This window comes from Rhinopithecus roxellana, chromosome 13, assembly GCF_007565055.1.
Source record: "Rhinopithecus roxellana isolate Shanxi Qingling chromosome 13, ASM756505v1, whole genome shotgun sequence".
Lineage (NCBI taxonomy): Eukaryota > Metazoa > Chordata > Mammalia > Primates > Cercopithecidae > Rhinopithecus > Rhinopithecus roxellana.
In genome coordinates this window covers 25,652,332-25,679,342 of record NC_044561.1, presented here as the reverse complement: position 1 = coordinate 25,679,342, position 27,011 = coordinate 25,652,332, and the positions used below count along the sequence as shown (strand labels likewise).

Here is a 27,011-nt window from a genome sequence, read left to right as displayed (position 1 = left end):
AGCTAACACGGAACACCTGGGCAGGAAAACGCAGAGACGCCTAGAGTGTTCCTCCGCCTCAGCATGCCTTATATACTGCGGTTAGGCAATGGCGGCTCCTAGACTACCTGTTCTGATTGGATAAGATGAACCCCTAGGCTTACTCTGATTGGACTTTATTATCATGCTCTCATTGGGTGTGCTAATGCTTCCTCTCATCCACTCAGAACATGACAACAAAGTCCAATCAGAATAGGCCTAGAGGTTTCCCTCATCCAATCAGAACATGTAGTCCAGGAACTACATTTGCAGTAAACCTTATATATAAGGGATGCCAAGTGGGGAGGCTTGCGATTACAGGTTTTTCTGCATCGGCACCCGTAGCTGCTCTGTTCCTGGTTTAGAGGAGAAGAAGGGGGAGGCAGTCGCCGCGCATGCTGGAGGCTGGAGTTTGAGCTGGCTCGCCTCGCTGCTGCGGTTCCTGGCGGTGAGGGAGGATACAGCACAGCCAGAATGGTAAAAAGCTGGCGGAATAGGTTCATTATTCCGGGATGTACTGTCAGTGCTTTCCCGGTAAACGCCGCGCCCGACCCGGTGTGGGTGGGTGGGTGGGTGGGGGGGTTGTGGAGTCCCTGACTCTCACCCAGGGTGTGTGTCTCTTCCCGCGGGGACACCCCAAAGCGGCAAGAAGTCTCCCGGGGGACAAGGACAGGCACCCAGGGTTCCAGGGGGAGGTTGAGGCAGGTCGCGGAAAAAAAGCGGCAAGGCCAAAGACTGCGTTCCCATACCAGACATCAGTGCCTTCTGGGGCGACCCCTCGCCCGAACCTGGGGGGTCTTGGAGTCCCTGGATTCCATCCCGGGTGCGTGTCTCTCCCCACGGGGGCACCTCAAAGCATCAAGAGGTTCCCTGGGAGATGGGGACAGGTGCCCAGGGTTCCGGAGGGAAGTTGAGGTAGGCCGCGGAAAAAAAGCGGCGAGGCCGAAGAAGTAGCTGGGTTCCCACGGCGGAGGTCAGTGCCTTGTCGGTAGCCCCCGCTCCTGACCCGGGCGGGTCATGGAGTCCCTGGTTTCCACCTAGGGTGAGTGTCTCTCCCCGCAGGGCACCCCAGAGTGGCAGGAAGATTCCTGGGGAACAGGGACAGGCGCCCGAGGTTCTAGGGAGAGGTTGAGGCAGGCCGCAGAAAAAAAGCGGCGAGGCTGAAGAAAAGGCTGGGGTCCCCAGGCGGAGGTCAGTGCCTTTCCCGCAGCCCCCGCGGCTGACGGCTCTTGGAGTCCCTGGTTCTCACTCAGGGTGCGTGTCTCTCTTCCAGGGGGCACCCCAAAGTGACAAGGGGTTCCTTCAGTTCATCAGACTAACTTGTGTATTCTGTTGGCTTTGTCACCTCGTGGTGGGCAGTTTCCTACCCAGATCCCCCAGCTTTCCTTCCTCAAACCCAAATTCACATGATAGAGCTTGTCCCCGTGCAATTTGGATTTAGCAGACATCTCTACTGGTGGATTAGTGGGAGAAAAGCAACATTTCCTTTACTAAAATGTTTTGAATTTTAAAGGATTACAACATGATTTCCCTCCCTCCACCTGCCTCAGTGAAGGTGTCTTCCCCTTAGATAAATGTTGGGCTTATTGATTATTGGATAATACATGTTGGTTTCTTGAGGTCATCGGGCAAGGACACACCTGGATGCCCTTTGTAGGGCGCCATAATTTCCAGTGTTGACTGCAGAGAAGTGGATTATCTGCAGGAAAGGGGAACTTCGAGTGGGCTGGGCCTCTCTTGCCTTGCTCCCTTGGCCGTGGAGCTTGTGAGGGTCACAGTGAACTTGAATTAGGCCCCATGTGGTGGGCTCTGTTGCCTCACACCAGCATCCTGTTTTGTAAGGCTATCCCAGTGGTGCCAAACCTCTTAGCTTATTTTGCTTATTTTACCCTGAGTCTGGTTATGTTCCAGTTTGGGCAGAATGCAGGTAAGATGTGTGTATGCCTAGCCTGGCTGTGAATGTGGTAGTGAGTGAGAGTCTCCCCAGGACAGCCTGGCTCAGTGGCAGGTGCAGGTGGTCAAGGTTCAGCTTCTCCCTGTCCCTTGTGGGCAGTCTTCAGCATTACCAGCCCTGAGTGATGTGGGTTTATGTCAGAGGGAGAGGTGGTTTCCTTGTCAATTTCCTGCAGGATTACTTTAGGCAGAGTCCATTTCTTTTCCGCACCTGCATGAATGATCGTATGGGAAAATGTGGCATAGGGTGTAGTTTTACAACAGGGCAGATAGAGACAAACTCTGCTGGGGGAATAGAGGGAGATTTCAGGGGTTTGGGAGGTTTGAGAGTGAGTAAGAATTTGCCAAGGACAGAACCGGAAGAGCACATGACCATTGAGGGCATGTTTTGTCCCCAGAAGAGAGCTGAGACAGTAAAAGGGCAGAGGCATCTGGGGAAGAGATGGGAGGTGGGGGTGGGGGAGTGAAGGGCCATCAGGCTTTAGTGACACACAAAACCTTGAGTGTGACCAGGAATTTGGATTTCTGTCTATAATAGGGAGCGCCCTTCTGAAGGCAGTATAGGTTGGTTTGATTTAGAAAACCCACTTAGGAGGCTGGAGTGATGAAACTGGATTGCATTTTTCCAGGAAGAAGACCTCCTGGAGAAGAAGGTGGGTGAGTGAAGGCAACAAGCAATTGACACAGATCGAGCATCTACACTGGGTAGCTTTGTGTGTGGCTCTCTCAGGGCTTGTGGTCATCTATAGAGGAGCCCAGCAAGTGAAGAGTTTTCTAAATCAAACGAAAGTATACTGCCTTCAGAAGGGCACTCCCTTTTATAGACAGAAATCCAAACAGAATTCCAGCATAAAGAGGAGTTCAGCTGCACAGCAATGACTTCTTCAGTCGCCTTTGGTTCCTTGTGGAGGGAGGGTCTGTGGTCACTGAGGCCAAGGGCCATAGCTCTCAGGTTTCAGAAGTGGCCCCTTGAAGAAGCCTGTGGGAAGTGAATTGCGGCTGTGATTCAGTTCAGGTCAACCAGGAGTTTCAGAGTTCATGATGAGCCCAGGACACCCTCTTTCCTGGGGGTCAGCTGAGGCGGTAGAGACTGCACACCTACACTGGGGGGCCCATCCTCTGTGCAGGGGAAACAGCCCAAATGCCCAGGACTTTAATAGGATGGCAGTGTTTCTTAGACTCCCAGGCAGTGCTGTCTAGGTGGGAAATGGGCTAGGACAGGGATAGGTGAGATCTGAAGAGGTAGAGAGCACAAAATGCAGGCATCTCTCAAAAGAAACACATCCAAATGGTTTTGCAAGTACCATTAGCTAATGTGGTTGAGTGTCTTTATGTGTAGAATTATGTAAGGAGTACTGAAGGCAGGTCAAGACCAAAGTGAAATGGTGCCCTTGCTTTGTTGGGGCCCACTTGCCATGGAAGACACGATCACTCATTCATTCGTCCCACAAATACTGAACTCTCACCATGAGCTGGCTCTGCACTAGATGTGGGGACACGACCCTAAAAGGGAGGGAGGCATAGCAAACTAATATAGTGAAGGGGATAATCTGTATTGGTTTGAAAGGGATAAACTCTCTAAATAACACCTGTGAGGTCTTAGGAGGCTGGAGTGATGAAACTGGATTGCATTTTTCGAGGAAGAAGACCTCCTTGAGAAGAAGATGGGTGAGTGAAGGCAACAAGCAGTTGACACGGATCAAGCATCTACACCGGGTACCTTTGTGTGGCTCTCTTGGGGCTTGTGGCTGTCTGTAGGGGAGCCCAGCAAGCGAAGGGATACTTGTCATACACCATGATGAGAGTGACAGTCACACATAAAATAGTGCTGGGAAGAAGGGAGGAGGGAAGGAGGGAGAGGAAAAGGAAGGAAGGACTCATTAAGAGACCATCGGTGGACTGTGTGTGTGTGTGTGTGTATGTGTGTGTGTGACAGGGAGGGGCCGCCTCAGGGGACCCGGAGGGACCCTGTGTTTCTGTTAGTCTCTGTGATGTTGACACGGAAGCCATGAACACACCAAGCTCACAGACAGAAGGAGGAAGAGCTCTGGCTCTAGTTCCTGTGAGCTACTCTGTGTTTCAGAAAAAGCATCAGGGAAGTAGGGAAATGGCTTTTTGATGCTGCTGCTGCATAAACAGGCTTCCCAGGTACAGGCGAATTTTAATGTGATGTTAAAAGACAAAGAAGGAAGAGCTGAAGTGCTCAGCCTTTCAGGCCTCTGTGCTGCCTCCTGAAAACCCATCTCGTGGAAGTAGACCCAGGAAAGGAACCCACCTGGCGGCAACTCCTGGGGGTTGAGGGGCAGATTGGAGGAGGGGAAGGCAGGAAGGACATGCTGACCACTTAGGTCTCATGGCATCACACAGGGAACACTTGGCCAATCCTCCAGGGAAATCCCTAGAGGCTGAGGCCTGGGAAACCAGCTTCCTAAAGGGCACCCTGTACCTCAGGTTCTGATTTTTCATTCAGTTTACATAGCCTGTTTGCAGAGCAATCTTAAATATCCTTGCAGTGCATCTGGGGCAAAGCTTAGGGCTGCCAGCAAGGTCTCCCTGCTCCGTGCCTCTGCCCATCACTCTCTCTTGGCTCTGTGAAAGGCTGCCCGAGGTATTTTTCTTGCTTGGCTTAAACATTATATCATTTGGGTTAAACATCACCCTCTTTGGGACCCTCCTTAAGTCTAATTTATGCACTGTTTTTTTTCTGGGAAGGCTTCTAGAACTACCCTACCTTCTGCCTTGGGGCTCCCAGGGCTCTATGGGAAACATGATTACTGCACTAAATAGGCAGTCCTATAGGGGTGTGCTGACTGAAATGCTGCAGCCTGAGCCCCTCATCCCTCCACATATATTATAGTTTCTCTGCCGAGGCAACCAGTGCCTGTGCCCACCCTGCCGGTGGGCTCTGAAGGCTGGCATGGGCCCTACTCCTCACTGGGACCCTGAGCCATCCTCAGTTGGTGCTGGCTTAAGGCCCCAGCACAGAAAACACATTCCGATTTGTCTCCACAGAGTAACTATGCTTACTGCATACCTTTCATGCCTAATAGGGAAGATGAAAACAAGCATGAATGCATATGAACATATTGGATTCCTAAGGATTGGGGTGATAGAGACAGTGAGGGAATGAATTAGAGAAGGGGTGGGGATCATCCACCTGATTTGCTTTCTAATTTTATAACCCTGTTGTGCCTCCCTGAATAGCCACGGTAAACACAATCCCCTGGTGGTGGCAAGAGCTTTATATCTAAGAACTGGAAAACTACCAAAGGGACTCTTCCCCAGAATCTCTTCCCTGGAGATCCATTCACCCCACAATCCAGAGAATGTCAGTCTTCATGGGATGCTGAGATAGCTGACTCGATTCCCCACCCACTCAACCCCCATCCAACCCAGAGAACTGAGTCCTGAAAAACAAAAGCATCAAGCTTTCGGGGGAATCTAACTGTACGCACTGGTCACATGTCAGGGGGATGCAAAGATTCTTTTTCCTATTAATTTCCATTTTGATTTTAGAGACATTCTATAAATGTATTAGACCCCCAGCTCCTTAAAAAGGTAAGAGAGGCCGGGCGCGGTGGCTCAAGCCTGTAATCCCAGCACTTTGGGAGGCCGAGACGGGCGGATCACGAGGTCAGGAGATCGAGACCATCCTGGCTAACACGGTGAAACCCCGTCTCTACTAAAAATACAAAAACTAGCCGGGCGAGGTGGCGGGCGCCTGTCGTCCCAGCTACTCGGGAGGCTGAGGCAGGAGAATGGCGTGAACCCGGGAGGCGGAGCTTGCAGTGAGCTGAGATCTGGCCACTGCACTCCAGTCCGGGCGACAGAGCGAGACTCCGCCTCAAAAAAAAAAAAAAAAAAAAAAAAAAAAGTAAGAGAATATAAGTTATTAATTGCATACCCCATATCCAGTATAGTGCTTGGCACATAGTAAGTGCTCAATAAATGATTTTTGTTATTTGCTGTTAAATTTATAGTATCTTAGTGGGCTCTGGAATTAGATGGGCCCATATGTGTACAGCAGATACTGTGGGGAGCACACTCCAGTGGATGCAAAATGTAGTGTTCAGAGGGTGTGACTGTTCAAGCAAGCAGCCCAAGGGGGAACCACTGTGAGGAAGCTCACAGTCCCCACGTGTTTGTGCATCTTGCACTATTCTTAGCACTCTGCATGTGCTAGCTCCTTTCCTCCTCTCTGCCCACCTGGGAGGCAAGTGGTACTCATCTTTCTTTTACAGATGAGGAAGCCAAGGCAGAGTAAAGCAATGATGTTCCCAGGTAACACAGCTGGTAGATGGTTCTGGGACCTCATCCCAGGCTAGCTGATTGGAGGGTTCATGCCCTTAACAACTTCCTACTACTGCTTCTCTGCAGAGCATGGCCCTAACAGTGGGCAGCGTGAAACTGAGGAACACAACAGGAAGCCGATTTAGGCAAACTCAGCAGGCAAGCATGGGGTTAGTCAACACAAGGGCCATCTCCGTGACTGGCCACTGGGGTCTGGAGCAGGGAAGGTCTGGATACTAGATTGATGATTGAGACAGGGATTCATGCATGAGAGCAAGACAAGAAGGCAATGGCCAGAATCAAGCAAGAGGGCTCCCAGGGCTCAATGTCTGGTTCATACTAAAGCTCACGGTGCTGAGTCCCAGGGTCTTAAAATACACTTCTGAAATACTCCTTCTCTAAGCTCAGTGTTGGCCAAATTCTAGGGCGAGGCTGAACATCAGTCTCAGAATGTTTTCTTAAACATGGGAACTGCCTGAATAAGGGTATGGAAAAAAGCAGAAACCATCCAGCCTTATCCAATGCACAGACTTGCTCTGTTCCCTTACAGTGAATGCATTCTCTTTCGGCCCACCCTGTTTTTTCACACCATCCAACTGGAGCCAGTGTTTATTTCCAAGGTTGTGTTATATGATGGGGAAAAGTTCTCTGGAGGAAAATTCTGGGGCTCATTAAACAGTGGGTAGAAGAGGAGGAGAGAATGAGGGAGGGAAGTAAAGAGAAAATTATAGCAGGATGATGTTTTCTTTTCCTGTAGGAAAGAACCTAAAATAATTGCAAATCCTGTTTAGAGCATTTTTATTTTTCACACTTCATTCCTGTTTGGGCAAAGGAATGGGTTAGGAGATTGCGTTCTTAGGGGGAAACTCTCCCCAGGAAATACATTGTTGTGTCCACAGGACTTTTTAGGTCATTGAGGGAATGGGTTGGAAACCAGTATTTTTTTACGGTGGAAGATGATTGACTAGAAGTTCCTCCCATTCCCCTTTGCTTTTAAAACACTTTGTGTTTATGATATTTATTTGGACAAATTGATTGGCGTCCTTTTGAGTGTAACTGAGAAACCTAGGAATGCTTGTCTAAGATTGCTTAGTGCAAACGCAGGCTGGGGAATACTCCCTGATTATTTGCTGGGGGACTTATGGTGAAATAAGAAAGGGAATAGTGGCCAATACTGTCAAGCAGGCAGCTTTTGCAGGCAACAGGCCTTCTACAAGTCCAGCTTTTTCTTTGAAGTGACTAATGCCTCAAATCTCTCTTAACAACTATTAATCAAACCAACCCATAGGACACAACTTCAATAGCAAATTGAGCCTAAAGTATAAACAGCATATAATGGTTTTGTTTTCCTGTCTCTTTGGCATTGGCATTTTAACAGAGTCCTTGACTAATACAAGAATGTCCTGGATGGTTGAATTTCAGGAACTGGCCAGAGGCTGGTAGGAGGATTATTATGGGCAGGCTGGCTTTCCTCAACTCTTAATAATACCACCACTCCACACAGAAAAGAACTTCTCTTATGACTGCCCTCTTTTCCTCATAAATCCCTCAATGAGTTTTCTGAGAATGGGCCCAATGGGCTGGCTGTTCTGGAAGGACTTTAATCAGCTTTCTTCACTGATAGACTGGAGGGAAAGGTGAGAGAATGCCAGGGAAACAGTTCTGCAGTTGCTTTCACTGATTTTTCACAAGGGTGAAAGTTTCCTTAGCTCTATCCTGTGATATCAGCATTTGAGCTGGGAGACTTTGAGAGTGTTTATGAACTTTGGTCTCTGGGAGAAGTGAAAGAATAAACTGGGGGGAGAAATTGAGCGAAAGAAGAGGGGTTTGGAGTTGAGGACTCTGTTAGTTTGCTAGGGCTGCTGTAACAAATACCAGAGAATGGGGGGTTTAAACAAAAGAAATGTGTTTTTCCACCATTCTGGAGTCTGGAAGTCGGAGATCAAGGAGTTGGCAGGTTGATTTCTTCTGAGGCCTCTCTCCTTGGCTTGTAGATGGCCATCTTCTCTCTGTGTCTTCACATGGTTATCCTTCCGTACATAACGATGTCCTCTTCTTATAAGGACACCCATCACATTGGATTAGGGCCTACCCTAGTGACCTCATTTCTACTTAATTAAAAGTCCTATCTCCAAATACAGACACATTTCAAGGTACTTGAATGGGATGAGGACTTCAACATACAAAATTTGTGAGGATGCAATTGAGACGTAACAAGGAGTGAATTTGGGGAAGCTTCTGCAACCAGAAGTCATGTACGTCCTTCTATTCGTAGGGGAGCCAGCTCTTGGCTACAGAGCATAGACACTAGAAATCCAGTACCATAGACATTAGAAATCACTGAGGAGAGGCTCTAAGGCCCATATATTTTTCCATTGGTTTTCCAACTTGGCTACTTATTAAAATCACCAGGAAGTTTTAAAAAACACTGATGCCTAGACACCCACCCTTTGAGACCCTGATTCAGTTGGCATGAGATGGGGACCAGGGATAGTAACTTTCAAAAACTTCTCAGGAGATTTTAATGTGCCACCAGTATAAAAGAAACTAGAGGCTAGAGAAGCTTGGTGACTTGTCCAAGATCAGAAAACACATGTAGACTAGTGCACAGGGCTCCTGACTTGGGTTCTATGGCTCTTCTGCTAGCACATTTCTTTCCATTTCTGAAATACTGATATTCCATCAAGTTTCCTGTGATGGATGTCATGGTGCCCCAGACCCCCTGTCCAGCACTGAAGCACTCCTTCCCCCAACTGCTAGGGGCATTAGTACACTGGTCCACCGTGTAGAGACTGCTGGATGAAGATGTATGAAGACAGGGTAATTCTGAAGGGCCCTTTCACCTCCAGCACTCCCTGTAGTCACTGCATTGCAATTCAACTACTCTGTTTGCCCAATCCTCCTTCTCCCACTCCTGTCAGGGGAACTTGTGGATTCCAAAAACACCCTCCAACAAATTCCTGCTGCCAGTTTTAATCTCAGAGTCTGCTTTCTGGGAAACCTGACCCATAAAAGCTTCTTCCTGTTCATAATTCTTTTGTGAGAACTTAAGAGTGCTTGCCATGTTGGGTTCTGTGCTAGGTGCTTGGAATATGAAGAGAAATAAAACCCAGTTTCTACTTAAGTGGTTTGCCATCCAGCAGAGGTGCTGATCAACAGCCACCTCCAGTGCCCTGTCTGAGCTTCTGTAATAGCAATGTAAAAGTGGTATGGGAGCACTGAAGAGGGGGATGCTGATGTCCTGGCTAAGGAGGTCGGCCAAGGCCACTCTGGTCTATACATTCTAGCTGTTCTTTGTTGGCTGTTTAGGAGTCTGAATCCCTTCTTGAAACAACAGTCACTCTTACTTGCCCCTACCAACTTGTATGTTCCAGATAGTCTTTATTTCACTTTAGGTGGGCTATAGGAGAGAAAGTGGTAGTAGAGGAGAGACAATAAAGCAAAGAAAAAAGTGCAAGAACCAAGGTATATAGGACATCATGATGGTTAATTTTAAATGTCAACTTGACTGGGTTAAGGCATACTCAGATAGACGGCAAAACATTATTTATCAGGATGCTTGTGAGGTTGTTTTTGGAACACAGTTGTGTTTAAATCAGTGGATTGAGTAAAGAAAATTTGCTCTCGTCAATGTGGGTGGGCATTATCTAATTCTCTGAGGGCCAGATAGAACAAAAAGGCACAGGAAAGGTGGATTTGCTATCACTGTTTGAGCTGGGACATCCATCTTTTTCTACCCTTGGACATTAGAACTCCATGTTCTTGGGCCTTTGGGATTTGGGACTTACACCAGTGGCCCCCCAGTTTCTCAGGCCTTTGGCATCACATGAATTATACCACCGGGTTTCCTGGTTTTCCAGCTTGCCAACAGCATATGGGACTTCTCTGACTCAATAATCACGTGAGCCAATTCTCATAATAAATACACTCTTATCTATCTATCTATCTATCTATCTATCTATCTATCTATCTATCATCTATCTATCATCTATCTGTCTATTATCTATCTATCATCTATCTATCTATCATATATATCATCTATCTATCTATCTATCCATCTACTCACTCATCCATTCATCCATTCCATTGGTTATGTTTCTCTGGCAAACCTTGAGTAATACAGATACAGTTTGAGGGTTCAGTTTGGGCCTCTCATCTGCAACTCACCCTTCCTTCCCTGGAGGATTTTCACCATCACCACTACCAAGACCAGGCCCCCAGAGATCTCATATTCAGCCCCTCGCACGAAGAAGCTCCAGGATGAGAGCTGACCTGTTAGGGATATAATATCAGAGTCAATGTGACACCTTCCAAGGGAGACTTTCCCTCTGTGTCTTAAGTGGTAGAAGAGAAAACAGTCATCAACCAGCAACCAGTGGGTGAGCATCCAGTGGGTCCTCCTGATGCTTCTGACACTGGATCTATGTGGACCGATGTGTGCAGATGAGGTTATGCAGTCCTGCATCTCCAGACCTGGTGGTGGAGAACAAGTAGGGCTGGGTCTTTGTGACAACTACCCCTCTGTGTGCACTGGCTGAAAAGAGGATGGCCAGTACACCAGTACTTAGGAGGAAGGAGGCCCATAACTCCACTAACCTCAAACAGTCTTGTGCCGCCTGCAGAGCATCCCCTGTGGGCCAAGCCCTGGTGTGTGCCAGACAGAGGGTGCCAGTGAAATAGAAGTGAAGGCCTTAGCCTTCTAGCAGCCTCCAGCTCAGGTGGGTTGACAGGCACATCATCACCAGGTGTCTCAAGTCTGGTGGAAGACAATCTGCACCCGGGGGAATCTCAGGCCTCCTGGCCTAATTTGAGAAATGTGGTTTCTGCCACAGACCAGTATTTAGGACAAACATACACGTTTAAAAGACCCGTGAAGAGACACAAATAAGACATTAACATGTGCAAATGGTTACAGCTGAAGAGCTAATGTCAGTAGACAGGACAGACAGAGCTGAGAGCAGGATGTCCCAAACACATGGAGTCAGCCAAATCAGGTGATGATGAGGGTGGGGGTGCAGGGGGAGCTCCAGGCAGCAGGAGGTACATTGTAGATAAAGCATTAGTTATTAGAAAACCCAGTGTCCTCCCTAATTGCAGGCAGTGAATGCTGTACAATACTAAAAGTGAATACTGTGCAACCGTATGCATGTATATGTGAAAGAATGAAAATTACCAAGGGGTCATGTTTGAGGGAACTCTAACAGCATTACTCAGGTGTTTTGTATGCATGAGTTTATGATTTGTGAGAATAATTGTGTGCAGAATGTGTGCATGTTTCTATGTGTGTGCTTACACTTGTGGGGGCTTCCTTTCTGTTGGGGGAGGCTGAAGATGCCCATGCGCTAATCATCTAATCTGCTGTCTTTCTTCTTCCAGGAAGTATTCCCTGTGAACCCATGAGACCTCATCCCTGTGTTGGTCTGGCTGGCTTTCCCTGTGAGATGCAGGTTCCTCCAGAAGAGCTGGAGCTCCATTCCAGCTCTAGACTTCTCCTTGCTTCCAGACTTCAAGATGAGAAGCATCTTTCCAGTCCACAAGTGTTAGAGGACACTGCCGATGATGTGTGTTTTGCCCAGGCTGGACTCAGCTTCTTTGTCTGGGTAAAGGCTAAGTTTTCTTCAAAATAAGAGGAATCTAGAGAAACTGAGACCATTAAGCAAATTTTTAGAAGTAGATGAGAAGGAAAGTTGGAAAACAAAGCACACTTGCTTACAGAGAAACTAGGAGATCACCTTAGTTAAGAAAGCACCTTAATTTGGGGCAGAGAGGGGTTTATATAAAGTTGGTTGGAGAGAGTGGAGCTTGAAGTAGAGCTAATTTCCTGAATTCTTGGGTTAAAGACTCCCCATGGCATCCCTCCCCAAAGCAGATAGCAGTAAAAGGAGCAGGTTTGAGCCAGGGAAGCTGATGGTCTGGCTGCACAGTGGGCAAAGGACCCTGGGGCCTGGACAGCCTGCTGCATGGCTCTTTGCTGATGGGCCTGGAGGAGAGAAAAAGCAACAGCACTGGATGCCCATGCCCGACTCCCAGGGTATTTAAGGTATCTGAAGCGCAGGCAGGACAAGGGGTGTGGAAGATGCAGTCAGCTTTGGTTTCCTCCTGCCTTCACACAACCCTGGCTTTGTCTCTCACCTGGGGCCCCCAACATTAGGGCAGTGATCCTAGTAACTATCACCTGCTCCTCTTCCTGTCCACAGATCCTCAGTGCCTGGGCCCCACTCCAAGGCCTTGCTCACACCTTTACATCCACCCAGAGTGCCCTTCACTGCTCTACACTGATTTAAACACCACCCAGTCTCCAAGGCTTGGTTTGAATACCACTTACTGCAGGAAGCCTTTTATGATATCTTTAGTTTCCCAGTTCTCTTGGATTCTGGACTCTTCTGATTTTCCTCCTGCTTCACTGCCCATATCTCACTCACTCCTCCTCCCACCCACCCGAATGTTGGAATACCTACAGCATCGTGCTGGGCTCTCTTTTTTCCTTTACAAACACTTCCTCTTTTTGGGGAAATTTCTTTACCTTGTGGTTTTAATTACTAATCTTATATCAGTAACTCCAAAATTATTCAAGTGTGTACACCTGGCCTTTTCCATGATCTTGAGACTCAGGTACCCAATTGTCTTCTCTTCACCTCTACTTGTTCATCTAATAGGAATCCCAACCCTCAGACATCCCCAAAGGAGGCTCTGCTTCCTTCTGTAACTTCTTTTCCAAATCTCAGTAAATGGTACCACCACCACCATATACCTAGTTGCTCAAGCCAAGCAGAAGCCTAATTCTAATCTATCTCATCCTTCTATTCCCTGGATATCTTTCATTGACAAATCCTACTGACTTTGCTTAAAAACATAGTCTACGTTCTTCTAAATTGTTCTCTCTCAACCCAGGGCAGGCGACGATCTTCACAATCAGGAACATTGCAAAATCTTCTTTTCACTCATCCCCTTGCCTTCACCTGTTACCTAAATCCACTCTTCACAAAGTCAAATGGTATTTTTAGGACATAAATGAAACCATGCACTCCTCTGCTCAGAACCCTCCAGGGTCTTTCTACTATGCCGAGGATAAGATGCAAATTTCTTATCCTGGCCCACGTAGTTGAGTTTCCTGGGGTCTGGCCCTTGCTGGGTTCTCTGATGTCATCTCTTGTTCTGCTTCCTTGTTTGCTCATCCCACTCCACCTACTGTTTCTCAGAGACCCTGAGGTTGTCCCCACCTCGGTTCCTTGGCACTGGCTGTTTCCTTTGCCTGGGATGCTCTTGCTCTACATCTTCCTAGGGCTGGCTGCTTCCTGTCAGGCAGGTCTCAGATCAGATGTCACTTCCACCAAGAGGCCTTTTCAGACCCGGTTAAAGCAGCCCCTCACTCATCCTCTCTCCTGCACTACCCTGCTTTATTTTCTTCATAGCACTGATGACACCCTGGCACTGTGTTGCCTGTTTGTTGGGTTTGTTTTTTATTTTCCATCTCCCCACACCAGCATGGAAACTCTATGAGGACAGAAAGCCCTCCTGACTCACTCCCCAACTCTATCCCAGCCTTTAAAGTGATGCCTGGCCCAGAGCAGGCACACAGCAAGTCTTTACTTAACGTCTAAATAAATAAATGGGCCCCAAAGAGATGCTGTTTGATTTGGAAAGCTTTGATTTCGTTTTTGGGAAACAAGTTCTAGCTGACTACAATTTTTACTCAAAAGGATACAGTCTGTGTATTTTACCCAGAAAACATGCATTGCAGTTTCTGTCCTTTCCCTAATATTTTGATACAACTATTACTATGTATTATTTATTTGTTATGGCAGAGATGGACCATATCAGGTCTCCATGTTTTTGTTGATAAACTCTCAAGCATTGGGAGATTTATCTCCAATGTGTCTTCCTCTCAGCAGCCTGGCGAAGAGGCAGTGCTGTGCCAGGAAAGAACACCCAGGCAGGACTCCAGGGTGGGGACTGCTAATCTGGCTTTGCCACAAGTGAGTTAAAACCCATTTGAGAAAGTCACTTTTCCCAATCTGGTTTTCTAGGCTGCAAGATGAGCTTAATAATTGTAGCCCTTCTGCTCCGATGAGGCAATGGGAAAGAGGAAGGAGATAGTAAGCATGTATATTTAAAGGGAAGGCGGTTGTCACTATTTCTTCACTCATTCATCCATCAAATATTTCAGAGCGATGCACTGGGCTAGCTAATGCATGGATGAAAGGATGATGGGATGGGCACTGTTTACCCCTCCCACCCTCACGTGTCTGGTAGGCTTGATGCACACCACTGATAATGGCTGAGAGGTGCAAGGTTACATAAGAGAGGTGCAGCACTGTGCTGTGGGGTTCAGAAGTGGGATGGTCTCAGCTGGGAGGCTCCTGAGATAGGGGAAGACGTTGCCTTGAGGAAGCCAGACCTAACCAAAACCAACCCCTCGGGGGTCTGCAGAGTACCCAACCCAGGGGCCAGCACAGCTCTAGCAGGCTGCAGACAGTAAGGTGACATCTCCCAGCCGAGGTCATCCTCCATGACCCTTCAGTGTTGAAGCTTGAATTGGCAGATCCTGAGGCTGTGGAGCAAATATTTCTCCTTTTCGAATAAGACTTTAACATTCACACAGAGACAGAAGAAAAAAAAATACAGGCATTTATTGTCTTGTATGTGCTGTTAATTGATTCATTTTGAGCCTTTTTTGCCTTGCCTCAATGGGGGTTCAGTCTTGTTTTCCCTGGGGGAGCCAGGCTGCAGGAGGGTCCGTAGTGTTGCACTGGGTTCTTTGGATCTGATCTCGCTTACAGCTACTATTTCCAGTAAGCGAAATCTTTTGCTCCAATTAACACCATCTCTGTTGCAGCCCAGTTCCCTCTGTTCTTCTTTCCCTGAGTAAAGCTTCCCAGGCTTAGGGCAGACAAGAGCCCTGAGATCAAGGCCCTTCTGGGAGTTGCTGGAAAAGATCAGAGAGGTAGCTGAGGGTATTTCTGCCAGCAAATCTCCAATTCTATCTTTATACAATGCACACAGAAAGGGAAGGCATCCCTGAATGCCTTCCATTACAGATTGGAATGGCCTTTGATAAAGAGTTAAGGTGTCAGCATAAAATGAAGGACCAAGTCTCTGGAAAAAAAAAAAAAAAAAGAAAGAAAGAAATGTGACAAAGCTTTATTTTTATTTTTTAAAAAGGAAAGTGCAAGTTCTATTTATTTGGCAAATGGAACGAATGCCGTCTGGAATAACATGACTGCTTTCCTTCTTTTTTGCATAAACAAATTTTTACAACACAGGTGGGAGGAAATCAGGGCGAATTTGTCCCCCCTAGCATTGCCAAATTTAGCAAAGAAAACTACAGAATGTATAGTTAAATTTGAATTTCAGATAAAGAATAATTTTTAGTATAAGTATATCCCATGCAATATTTGGTATTGAAACTAAAAAAATAATTTGCTCTTTATCTAGAATTCAGATTTAGCTGGCGTTCCTTTTTATGGCTGAGTAGTATTCCATCATATGTATATATACACCATAATTTCTTTTTTTTTTTGAGACGGAGTCTCGCTCTGTCGCCCAGGCTGGAGTGCAGTGGCCGGATCTCAGCTCACTGCAAGCTCCGCCTCCCGGGTTTACGCCATTCTCCTGCCTCAGCCTCCCGAGTAGCTGGGACTACAGGCGCCCGCCACCTCGCCCGGCTAGTTTTTTGTATTTTTTTAGTAGAGATGGGGTTTCACTGTGTTAGCCAGGATGGTCTCGATCTCCTGACCTCGTGATCCACCCATCTCGGCCTCCCAAAGTGCTGGGATTACAGGCTTGAGCCACCGCGCCCGGCCCTGCTTTTGCACTTTCTAAACATACAGTCATCCTTCGGTGCACAATCAACAGAGTGACGACCTTACAAGCAATCACAAAATTTCTCCAGGATGGACTGCAACAGAACCGAGGGGCTAGAAGCCGCTTAACCATTGTATCACTTGGCTTGTGCCCAAATAGCACGAGGCCATAACCATGAATGCTTCTCTACTAAAATGGTAAGAAAAAAAAGGCCTCCCTCATTTTTAATAACTTTATTCCCCAAACTTCAAAAATGAAATTGCCAAGTTAAGAACTTGCTTTGAAAAAAAAATTCTAATTTATTATAAAGAAGGTCCGGGGCTTGGGAATTTTTTAATGCAGATTCCTAATTTTCCAAAGTGAGATTCTCCTGTGCATTTGAATAGATTATGCTTGGTATTGCTCGCCCTTAGCACAACGGGAACATTATTAAAATGATCGCATGGGTCTCAGAGGAAGGGCTCTGCGTCTCGCTTCCTTTTTCATTTGGGGGACTTCATATCAGAGACTGTCCATTTGTTGCCTGTAGAAGAAACTGGGTTTCTGAAGAGGTGATGGAGAAGTGTGCTTAGCTGCCCAGGTTGTGAGGAAACAAGTCATACGTGGTCCAAACATAATGAGATTAGACCTAAAGGAATGAGGAGGGAGTGGACCTTGTTTCCTGAGAGCTCTGTTTTGGACAGGATTCCCTGGTGTGCCTGACCCATGTCCCCATCAGGCTCTGCTTCCCTGAAGATGTGGAGTCTCAGAGAGTGGCTGGTTCTCGGGGATAGGAACACTCTGAAGGGAAATGCAGTAGAGTCTCCCCCTAGGAAGCTGGGGTCCATATCTCGAAAAGATAAAGGGAAGAAGTCAAGGGTCCAATGCAAGTTTGCAGAAAGTGCCAGAAGCCAGGCATGCATGGAAGAGCTATTCCTACAAGGGAGCCCCTCCTAGAAGCCCGAAAGAGTGGGCAGAAGGCCCTCAAACACCAGCCCTCTCCGGAGAGAATAGCCTCTCTCCCTAGAGTCAGAAGCCTTTGTTCTGGAGGCCTCCACCAGCTCCCCCATCCCTCCCACTCCACCCCTGCCCAAGCTCCTCTCCCTTAGCCCCACATCCTGCTCAGTTTCCTTGGGAACCAGCTCAGCTTGGGGAAGGCCAATGGCAATTTGGGCATAGCCTAGTGGCTTCGTCAAGCCCATAAAGACCCTGATACCTTGACCTGGTAAGTTCACCATTGACACTGATGCTTCTCATCAGATATTTCACTCATGGATTGCCAGGGTTACAAATAGATGGCAGCTTCCCCAGGGCAAATTATTCCTTTGCTCTAAATGTGAAGATTTTAAATGGTGACATTCTGGCGGATCCTCAGAGAGGAGAGCCTTCGGGCAGTCCCTGTATCTGGGTTCTAAGACCTTAGATATGGAAGTGGAGTCTCCCTTCTACCTCACAAAGGCTAGAGCAGCTTAGTGGTGACTTCTGGGGAGCTGAGCACCTTCGGACTGCAGCCCACCTCCATCCATCCCTCGACAGCTGGGATTTATTAATCCAGCTGTATGCTGATCATTAAATTAGGCTTCTGGATCAGCATTCAACACAGGCCCTTGCTGCAGCTCTCCCACTAATCCCCGCCAAACCAAAACTTCTCCCAGCTGCCCAGGCAGTCAAAACAGGGAAGGCTCCTGGGGCTGAGACCAGCAAGGAGTTAGACATCACACTGCCGGTGGAGGCTCCTGAGGCCTGAGGGCTGTAGTCATTCCATGACCTGCTAGTTCCACTTCAAAGGCAGGGGTCAGGCTGCGGAAAGCACCAAGCGAAGGGGCTGCACCCACCCTCGCTGCAACTCCCTCTTGGTGGGGAGGGTCTCAGATTCCAAGGTTGGCCCTGCCAGACCCAAGAGGACAGACCGGGGGACAGATGAGACCCAGTGCCCTTAGCCCCCCACCTTGCCCCGTGAGGTCCCCGTGTCCCTCCTATTCTCCACCAGGTCTTCAGGGCAGGGGCTCCACTGGGCAACCAGTCCCTTCCACCCCCTCCCCAGGCATCGATTGACCGGCCCCCAGGTCGGGGCACTTGTAGGCCCCCATAGGCACACCCTGGGGAAGAGGGTCCGAGTGAGAGGGGTGGGCCCCTTGCCCGCTGCTCCCCTGCAGCCGCGCTGGCTTTTCTCTTTCACGTGTGCTTGTGCTTTTTGCCACCTCAAAGACACCACAGAAGAGGACGTGGAAGGTAAGGGCCCACCCCTGCCGCCGGAGGTGCAGGACCCTGGCTCTGGCTGACGCGAGGAAAAGAGCACTGGCTGGGGTCTCTCGCTGCCCTGCCTCTCGCTCCCTCTGTCCTCTTTCTCTTCCCCTGGCACGGGGGCCTCGGAGGGCCAGGCCTTGCGGCTCCACAAAGTGCCGCAGGGGTCGGGCTGCCCGGGCCTTGCGGGTGCCACCGCTCCGAGCTTCTGCCACACAGCGGAAGGGGAGCAAGCGGGACCAGCCAGCACTGCCAGAGACTGGGCAGTGCGCACCCCCTCCCCTTTCCCCCGAGCCCCTTCCTTCCCTATCTTCTTTCTGAGCCCCTGGCCTCTTTCCTCCCTCTCCTCCCTTCCTGGCTTTCAAGGACGCTGCCTGTCTCACTCCTATTTCTTCCCTTCCTCCTCCTCACCCTTCCTCCTCCTCACCCTTCCTCCTCCGCACCCTTCCTCCCAGCCCCAGGCCCTGAGCTCTTCCTCTCCGACCCCACCAGGGGCTTTTGAAGGCCTGGAGCAGAAGCAGGACCCTCTTGTTTCTGGGGTTTGGGGATACACTCAGCTGAAAAGGAGGGCAACCTTCAGCGAGGGGGGACCCAGGGCCCCAGGCCAGCCAGTCTCACCCGAGCTGTCTCTCTCCCTCTCCCCCACGCTGGTGGTGGTGTGCTGACCAGAGGAGAAGCGAAGACCCAAGTGAGTGGGGGGTCCTGGCAGGCCTGGCGCTGAGTGTGTTCCGGGTGGGGGCGGAGGAGCCGGCTAGGGCCAGATGCCTGGAGCCTGCACTGGGAGGGATGCTCAGAGGGATGCTTAGAGCACAGGGTGGGAGGGACAAGGGTCACCTGGGAGATGCGAATGGGAGGCCCAGCAGGGTGTGATTTTGCCCAAGGTCATCTGGTGCAGACAAGGAGGGCTTCCTACAGGAGGGGGCTACCCACGAGGAAGGAAGGAGGAGAGGGGAGTGGGAGACAGTTGAGGAAGGAAGGTGGGGTGCAGGGAGTTGGGGACTGCATCACCCCATGGCCTTCGGGGGACCACACCATACCCCTCCATACTTTGAGGACTCCCAGAGCCCTAGATGTGAAAATCGACAGGAAAGTGAGTCAGGAAGTGGGAGAAAGGTGGGGGACTCAGCCCAGAAACCCATTTCAGAATGACACCTTGACTATGTCCAAAATAGCTTGCTGTGCAGGGGTCCCCGTTCCCCTTTGGGGCAGAATTTGGAGGAGCTTGTCCTCATCATACCTGCTTGTGAGCACTTCATAGATTTATTTATTTATTTTGAAACGAAGTCTCGCTCTGTCGCCCAGGCTGGAGTGCAGTGGCGCGATCTCGGTTCACTGCAAGCTCTGCCTCCCAGATTCACGCCATTCTCCTACCTCAGCCTCCCGAGTAGCTGGGATTACAGGCGCATGCTGCCACACGCAGCTAATTTTTTGTATTTTTTAGTAGAGATGGGGTTTCACCATGTTAGCCAGGATGGTCTCGATCTCCTGACCTTGTGATCCACCTGCCTTGGCCTCCCAAAGTGTTGGGATTACAGGTGTGAGCCACCATCCCCAGCCAGATTTGTTTTTTTAATGCAGCTCTTCTGACTTTTCTGCTTTCAATCAGTACTCACGAGCCACAGCACCCACTACGTGATTCATCCTTTTACCTCTTGAGTGCTCTTGCCTGCGTTTTGCTCTGCACAAGGTGTGGTCTTAGAGTATCTTAGCACACGCTCACTGTTGGCTCCACTCGAGGAGCATTGCAGAGTCTCAGAAGCAGAGTGAGGGCATCTAAAGGGTATAGCTGGCATATTTCCACCCTTTGCACTTTATTTTTCCGTGATTTTAAGTAAAGTAATGCCAGGTCATGAGATATTTTCTCATTTTAGAAAAATTGTGTGTTTTCATTATGAAAGCAAAATTCCTCATGAAAAAAATTTTTGAAAAATATATAAAAGTCAAATGAAGAAAAAACTTCATCTATAATACTCCCACCCAGCCAGCCAGAATGTGGAAAAGAGCAGAAAGAAATAAAAAGCCTTTTTTCTTCCTTTTTCCCGTACCGAGAAAATTTAAACTCAGTGCTGTTTTTTCAAACATCGTACTGTCTATGCAGCCTTGAATTCTGCTTTTTTTAAATGTAGCACTATTCATAAGTATTTTTCCATGTTTTTACAGAGACTTTTTTTTTTTTTTTTTTGAGACGGAGTCTTGCTCTGTCGCCCAGGCTGGAGTGCAGTGGCACAATCTCGGCTCACTGCAAGCTCCGCCTCTCAGGTTCATGCCATTCTCCTGCCTCAGCCTCCCAAGTAGCTGGGACTACAGGCGCCTGCCACCACGCCCGGCTAATCTTTTGTATTTTTAGTAGAGACGGGGTTTTCACCATGTTAGTCAGGATGGTTTTGATCTCCTGACCTCATGATCTGCCTGCCTCGGCCTCCTAAAGTGCTGGGATTACAGGCGTGAGTAATCGTACCCGGCCCAGAGTCTTCTTAAATATTTTCAGTGACCACATAATATTCCATCAGTTGGACAAACCATAACTTTCCTAACCTTTCCCCTATTGCAGGCTTTCCCCAATATTTTACTTTCATAAATAACGCTGGTTGGAAAGCATTTTCCGTCTTCAGGGTTATTTTCGTAGGCCACATTCCCAGAACTGGAATTACTGGGTCAAAGACTGTGAATGTTCTTAAGGCTTTGACATCAGTGCCAAGCTGCTCTCCACAAGGGCCTGGCCAACGCTGTCTCCTCCGTGGGATGTGAGTGGGTCTGTGTCCCACACCCTCCTCACCCAAGGACAGAAACGTGCTTTGACTTCACAGCCTCCGATGGATGAGAAACGGCGTCTCACGGTTTGGCTTTGTGCCCCAGTAGTCACTCAGGGCCAACGTTTCCCTGTGTTTGTGGATGGCTCATCTCTTCTGAGAACTCACAGCTGTGCCTGTTGCTCATTTGTGTCATGGTGGAAGCGTCTCTGCGTTTTCTTAGTCATCAGTTTGCCTAAGGATATACGTCTTCTCTGTATTTGCTGAAATATATATTTTTAGTCTTTTTTTTTTGCCTTTCCGTTTTCCTTTTTTTTTCCCACATACATAAGTTTTTCATTTGCGTGGAGTCATCTGGCCTTTTTTCCCTTAGAGCCACCTTCTCATGCTTCTGAGCTTAGGAAACCCTTTCCTCCTCCAGTTTTTGACTGATATTTAGTTCCACATTCTTTTGTGGTTTGTTGGGAAAAATGTCTTATTGTTTTAACTCTTTGCTGCATCTGGAATGTATTGATGAGAGGAGGGGATCGCACACCCAGCCGGAGAGGGGGCCTCGTTTCCCCTTCAGATTGCTTTCTTCCCAGCCCCCTCTCCTCTTTCCTTTGAGCCCCCAGAGAGAAAGATGAGGAAATGAGGGGCTGGGGAGAAAGAGGGGCTGGGCAAAGGCACAGGCTCACAATAGCCGTTCCTGACCAGGGAGGCCACTACCGCCCACAGTGGCCATAGCTTCTCACCCGACCTGGCTGCGTCTGTCTCTTTGAGAAGGAAACAGAGGTACCCTCCCTGGTAGCTGGGGTACAGCAACACTTGCAACAGTCAGAAGCCAAAAGGCAGATGGCAGCACTGGAAGCTGAAGCCTTCTTGAGGGGCTCAAGCCACTCTTGGGATAGTGGGCTATAAAGCTCATAAGCATAAAGCTGGGGCAAACGTGCCGCTAGGTGGGGCATCCTCAGCTGGAGGCCAGAGCAGGAGGGCACCAGGGTTAGCAGAGGGCCAGGCTGACCCTCTGGGATGGGTTCCCGGGTCTCTGCTCACAGGCCTGTCTGTCTACTCTTGAGACTCACTGCTCCTAAGATCCCAGGAAAGGAGAAAGTGGACTTCGATGTAAGTTTACAGGACTCTGTTCAACATGGCCAGAATTTCCCCGTACCCCAGCTTTTGGGCTCCAGGCTAGGCCTCAGAAGGTCACTTCCTCCCAGGCACCCAGAGCTGGGCCCCCTTGGTCCAGGGAATTCTACCATAATATATTCCTGGACTAGAGGAAACCCCTCCAAAAATAAACATCTCATTTCCCTTCTCCTACATCCATCCTTCTATCCATCCATCCATCCACCCACGTAAGCACCTACCCATTCACCTACCATCAATACACTCATTCAGCCACCCACCCACCCATCCACCCAACCATCTATCCCTTCATTCATCCATCTACCCACCCACCCACCTACCCATCCATCTCTCCATCCATCTACTCACCTGCTCACCCATCCATCCCTCCATCCATTATCCACTCACCCATACAACTACCCACCCATTCACTCATCCACCCGCCCACCCACCCATCCATCATCTACTCACCCATGCAGTCACCCACCCACCCACTCATCCACCAATTCATCCATCCATCCTTACTTCCATCCATCCAACCAGCCACATATCCACTCACCCATTCATCCATCCATCCACCCACCCAACCACCCATCTATATACTCACCCATCTATCCACCCACTCATCTATCAATTTACCTACTCATTCATCCATCCATCCATCCATCCATCCATCCATCCATCCATCCATCCCACTGATTCATTTACTTATCTATCCATCCACCTATCATCCACTAACTCATGCAACCATCCATTCATCCACCCTCCCGCCCACCCATGCACCCATTCATTCATCCATCCACCCCCCTCTCTATCCACCCACTCACCCACCCATCCACTCAGCCTCTACCATTAATCCACATATCCATCCCTCCACCCATCTACCCATCCATCCATCCATGCATTCATCCTACCTTCCATCCATCCATCTGTCCCTCCATTCCCCCAGTCATCCATCCTTTCACCTACTCATCTGTCTCCATCCCGTATCACTCATCCGCCCATCCATCAGTTCATCTGTCTCCATCCCGTATCACTCATCCGCCCATCCATCAGTTCATCTGTCTCCTCCGTATCACTCATCCGCCCATCCATCAGTTCATCTGTCTCCATCCCGTATCACTCATCCGCCCATCCATCAGTTCATCTGTCTCCATCCGGTATCACTCATCCGCCCATCCATCAGTTCATCTGTCTCCCTCCTGTATCACTCATCCGCCCATCCATCAGTTCATCTGTCTCCATCCCGTATCACTCATCCGCCCATCCATCAGTTCATCTGTCTCCCTCCCGTATCACTCATCCGCCCATCCATCAGTTCATCTGTCTCCATCCTGTATCACTCATCCGCCCATCCATCAGTTCATCTGTTCACACACCCGTCTATTTATCCAACAAATTTCTCTCACTCAGCAGCCTTCTCTCTGCCAGGTCCATGCAGGGCGTCTCTGAGGTTGATGACAGAGTCAAGGCAGAGCCAGTCCATCTCAAGGGTGCTGAGGACCTTATAACTGGGCATCATCCCGGCTCTTTGATCTGGAATCAGGCCACCCTTGGCCCCTATGAGGATAGCAGCCATGGCAATATGGAGAAGGCAAAACATTCCTTGCCACTTGCCATTTTCATGATGGCCAAGAGAGACAGGGCTTCTCTGCTAGAACAAGGGAAAGGGCCTCCTGCTGCAAGGCAGGCCAGGCAGGGCAGAGGTTGGAGAGAGGGACGGGGCTAATGCCCACTGCCCTGCCCACAGGACATCCAGAAGAAGCGTCAGAACAAAGACCTAACGGAGCTCCAGGCCCTCATCGACAGCCACTTTGAGGCCCAGAAGGAGGAAGAGGAGCTGATTGCTCTCAAGGACAGAATCATGAGTGGGGCAGTTCAGGTTGCCACAGGGGCTGGTGGGCACCCTTGGAGGAGCTGGGGGCAGGGCTGAGCAGACCGCCTTCTCTGGCCGTAGGAGAAGCACCATGCAGAGAGCAGAGCAGCAGAGGTTTCATGCAGAGAAGGAGAGGGAGCACCAGAACAGACTGGTGGTCTGTTCTGCCTCATCAGCTAATGAGCCCCAGGCCCAAAGAAATGCAGGGTGCTGAGGCCTTCCTCCTCCTGGGGTTCCCATTGTCATTGGCCAAAGATCAGAGCCACTGACTAAGGACCCCATGCCCTGCAGAAACCCTTGCAAGAGAATAAATCCTGGCCTAAACCTGGAACTTCCTTCTAGGCAGTTTTTTTTTTTTTGAGATGGAGTCTTGCTGTCGCCCAGGCTGGAGTGCAGTGGCCGGATCTCAGCTCACTACAAGCTCTGCCTCCTGGGTTTACGCCATTCTCCTGCCTCAGCCTCCCGAGTAGCTGGGACTACGGGCGCCCGCCAGCTCGCCCGGCTAGTTTTTTGTATTTTTTAGTAGAGACGGGGTTTCACCGTGTTAGCCAGGATGGTCTCGATCTCCTGACCTCGTGATCTGCCCGTCTCGGCCTCCCAAAGTGCTGGGATTACAGGCTTGAGCCACCGCGCCTGGCCCCTTCCAGGCAGTTCTAAGCCCAGGGTGGGTCTTTAAAGCCTGCCCAGAAAGCACAGCACTCCCTTCATCCCTGAGTGTCTTGGGGGCAGGGTCTCCAATGGAGAAAAGGGTCAGAGAGGAGGAGGAGATCGCCATGAGGAGGGCAGAGAATGACCTGAAGAAGGTTCTGTCTTCCATGGGAGCCAAATACAGCAGCTATCTGGCCAAGGTGCATACCGCTGCTGGGAGCATGGTGGCAGTCTTCACCCTGGGCTACGCCCTGCGGTCTGTTGAGACCGAGTCCCTCTCTTTGGGCCTGTCCCCTACAGGCTGACCAGAAGGGAGGCGAGAAACAGATGGGAAACAAGATTCTTGCTGAGAGATGCAAGCCACTCAACGTCAACCACCTCAGTGAAGACAAAGTGAGGTGGGGGTGGGTATTGCAGGGGTCAGCCCCAGGGGGTGGCCCTGCAGGGGCTGGTGACTGCTCCCCAGGTTGCCAAGGGCCGTGCTCCTCGGTGGCTGGAGGACTCCAGGGGCCTGGCCCTGCCTTTGAGGCTTATTCAGCAAAGCCTCACCACTTCCTCTGCCCCAAGGCCAAGGAGCCCTGGGGGACCCTGCACCGGCTGGAGACTGGTAAGTTCAAGTTTGGGGAGAAGATGAAACACCAGAAATATGATGTGAGTCCCGGCATCTCTGGCCCTGGGGCCCTAGCAGCTTTCACCCACCAGCCAGGGCAGCCACCTCCCTGCGTCCCTACCAAACTCTAGACCTGCCCACCTCAGGGCCCTGGGCCCTGAGAGGCCCACACAGGCTGTTGCCACTGACCTCTGGCTGAGGCTACTCTCCTGCTGGGGACTGTGGCCAGAGCCCATCCTCCTGGCTGGCCACGCAGCACCCTGAGTGATGACCCGGCCCCTGTGAGTGGCCTTGGTCATCCCTGCCATGATGACTATCATGGCGGGGCAGCCATGGCCGAGCGGACTCAAGGTCCATTTTTGAAGCCCTTTAAGCTCATAGAAAGTCCCCATCAACACCGAGCTCAGCTCCGGGGCACCGAGTCCGTCTGGTGTAGGGCATCCTTTCCACAGAGCCTCCTCCACAAACCCAGACTCTGGCTTCCACCAGGGCCCCAGACACCTGCTTCCTCAGGGCAGGCAGAGGGGCGACACACTGCACCCCGTAGCTGCGAAAGGGGGCATGGCACTGTGACCCTCTGGGATGGAGAAGAACCACCGTCCCATGCAGGCACCATTGCTGCAGGCCAAGCTGGGGCTCAGGAAGGCAGCCTGCCCGGGCAGCCGCAGGGGCTGGGGTACAACATGGGAGCTAGGATGGAGGCTGAGCTGCTTCCCACCCTCCCAAACACCAGTATGGGCTCTAGGGGACAGGGGCAAATCTGAGGGTGATCTGTGTGCTCAGGGCAAATGCAGACACTCCAGCATCACCATCAAGGCCACGATATCCACCCTCCAGCACCACCCAGGGCCCCAGGGAGGGCAGCTGTGCCCACAGGGCCTGTGCTTCACCCAGGTGCAGCGGGTACGGGGTGACCAGTCCAAGCCAGCCAGCCCAGGTCATGCTGCGGCCACGGCCTGGGCACTGTGCTCCAACTCTGGGAGCCCTGGTCATTCCCTTCATGTGATGGGGGATCCCAGGCCTGCCCCAGCGTCCCTGTGAATGTGAAGTGACCCCCAAAGGGACAGGCTTTGCCCCTGCTCTCAGGCCTGCATGCCCCACACTCTACTCCCACACAAACTCACCCGAAGGCTTTGTGGGGAGGTGGAGGAAGGAGCCCCACTGTGAGACATCTCCATGTCCCCAGAGCTCCTCTGACACTGACAGTTGCTCTCTTCATTGGTTTGTATGTTTGTATAAAGTGCCCAGAACGGTGCCCAGCACACAGGAGGTGTGAGTCGTCATCATCACTGCTGTCATCGTCGTCACCGCTGTCACTGTCTTTCGGTTCTCTTTCCCAGGTGGCCTCTCAGGATCCCTCTTCTTGCCTCCAGTGACCTGGGGCCCTTCATGTCAGAACAGATGTGTCCTGCGATGCTCCGCACGTGAAACAGTAAGACCCTATAAATGAAAAAATGTATTTTCCCCCATGGGTTTAGTTTTTGTTTGTTTGTTTGTTTTTCTTCTTTTTGAGACAGAGTCTCGCTCTGTTGCCCAGGTTGGAGTATAGTGTTGCAATCTCGGCTCACTGCAACCTCCACTTCCCAGGTTCAAGTGATTCTCCTGCCTCAGCCTCCCGAGTCGCTGGGATTACAGGTGCCCGCCACCATGCCCGGCTAATTTTTTGTGTTTTTAGTAGAGACAGAATTTCAACACGTTGGCCAGGCTGGTCTCGAATTCCTGACCTCAGGTG

The 27,011-nt window shown here is 50.0% G+C and overlaps 1 protein-coding gene and 1 long non-coding RNA gene across 3 annotated transcripts; both read left to right on the top strand.

Annotated features, from left to right (window-relative positions):
• Positions 1–324: 324 nt before the first annotated feature.
• LOC115892918 lies at positions 325–15,744 on the top strand. Of its 2 annotated transcripts, none has more exons than XR_004052850.1 (3): positions 325–495; positions 3,612–3,687; positions 11,638–15,744. It is a non-coding gene; the product is annotated as an uncharacterized LOC115892918 (long non-coding RNA). The 2 variants fall into 2 exon arrangements; XR_004052849.1 differs by having other exon boundaries at positions 327–495; positions 3,616–3,687.
• A 2,220-nt stretch (positions 15,745–17,964) lies between these two features.
• On the top strand, positions 17,965–26,320 carry LOC104674028 (troponin T, fast skeletal muscle-like). Its single transcript, XM_030915307.1, has 10 exons — positions 17,965–18,000; positions 18,201–18,276; positions 18,958–18,976; positions 22,097–22,142; positions 23,896–24,027; positions 24,119–24,182; positions 24,751–24,869; positions 24,970–25,069; positions 25,232–25,320; positions 26,063–26,320. Exons 1-10 carry the CDS (start codon positions 17,965–17,967, stop codon positions 26,318–26,320), a joined length of 939 nt encoding a protein of 312 aa, XP_030771167.1.
• The last annotated feature ends 691 nt before the right edge of the window (positions 26,321–27,011 follow it).

Excerpts from the sequence above, each read along its gene's own strand:
- LOC104674028 (XM_030915307.1), top strand. The coding sequence starts at position 17,965 with ATGAGACCCAGTGCCCTTAGCCCCCCACCTTGCCCC. Across the intron at positions 22,143-23,895 it reads AGGAGAAAGTGGACTTCGAT|GACATCCAGAAGAAGCGTCA; the intron begins GTAAGTTTACAG and ends CCCTGCCCACAG. Across the intron at positions 24,028-24,118 it reads TCATGAGTGGGGCAGTTCAG|AGAGCAGAGCAGCAGAGGTT; the intron begins GTTGCCACAGGG and ends AGCACCATGCAG.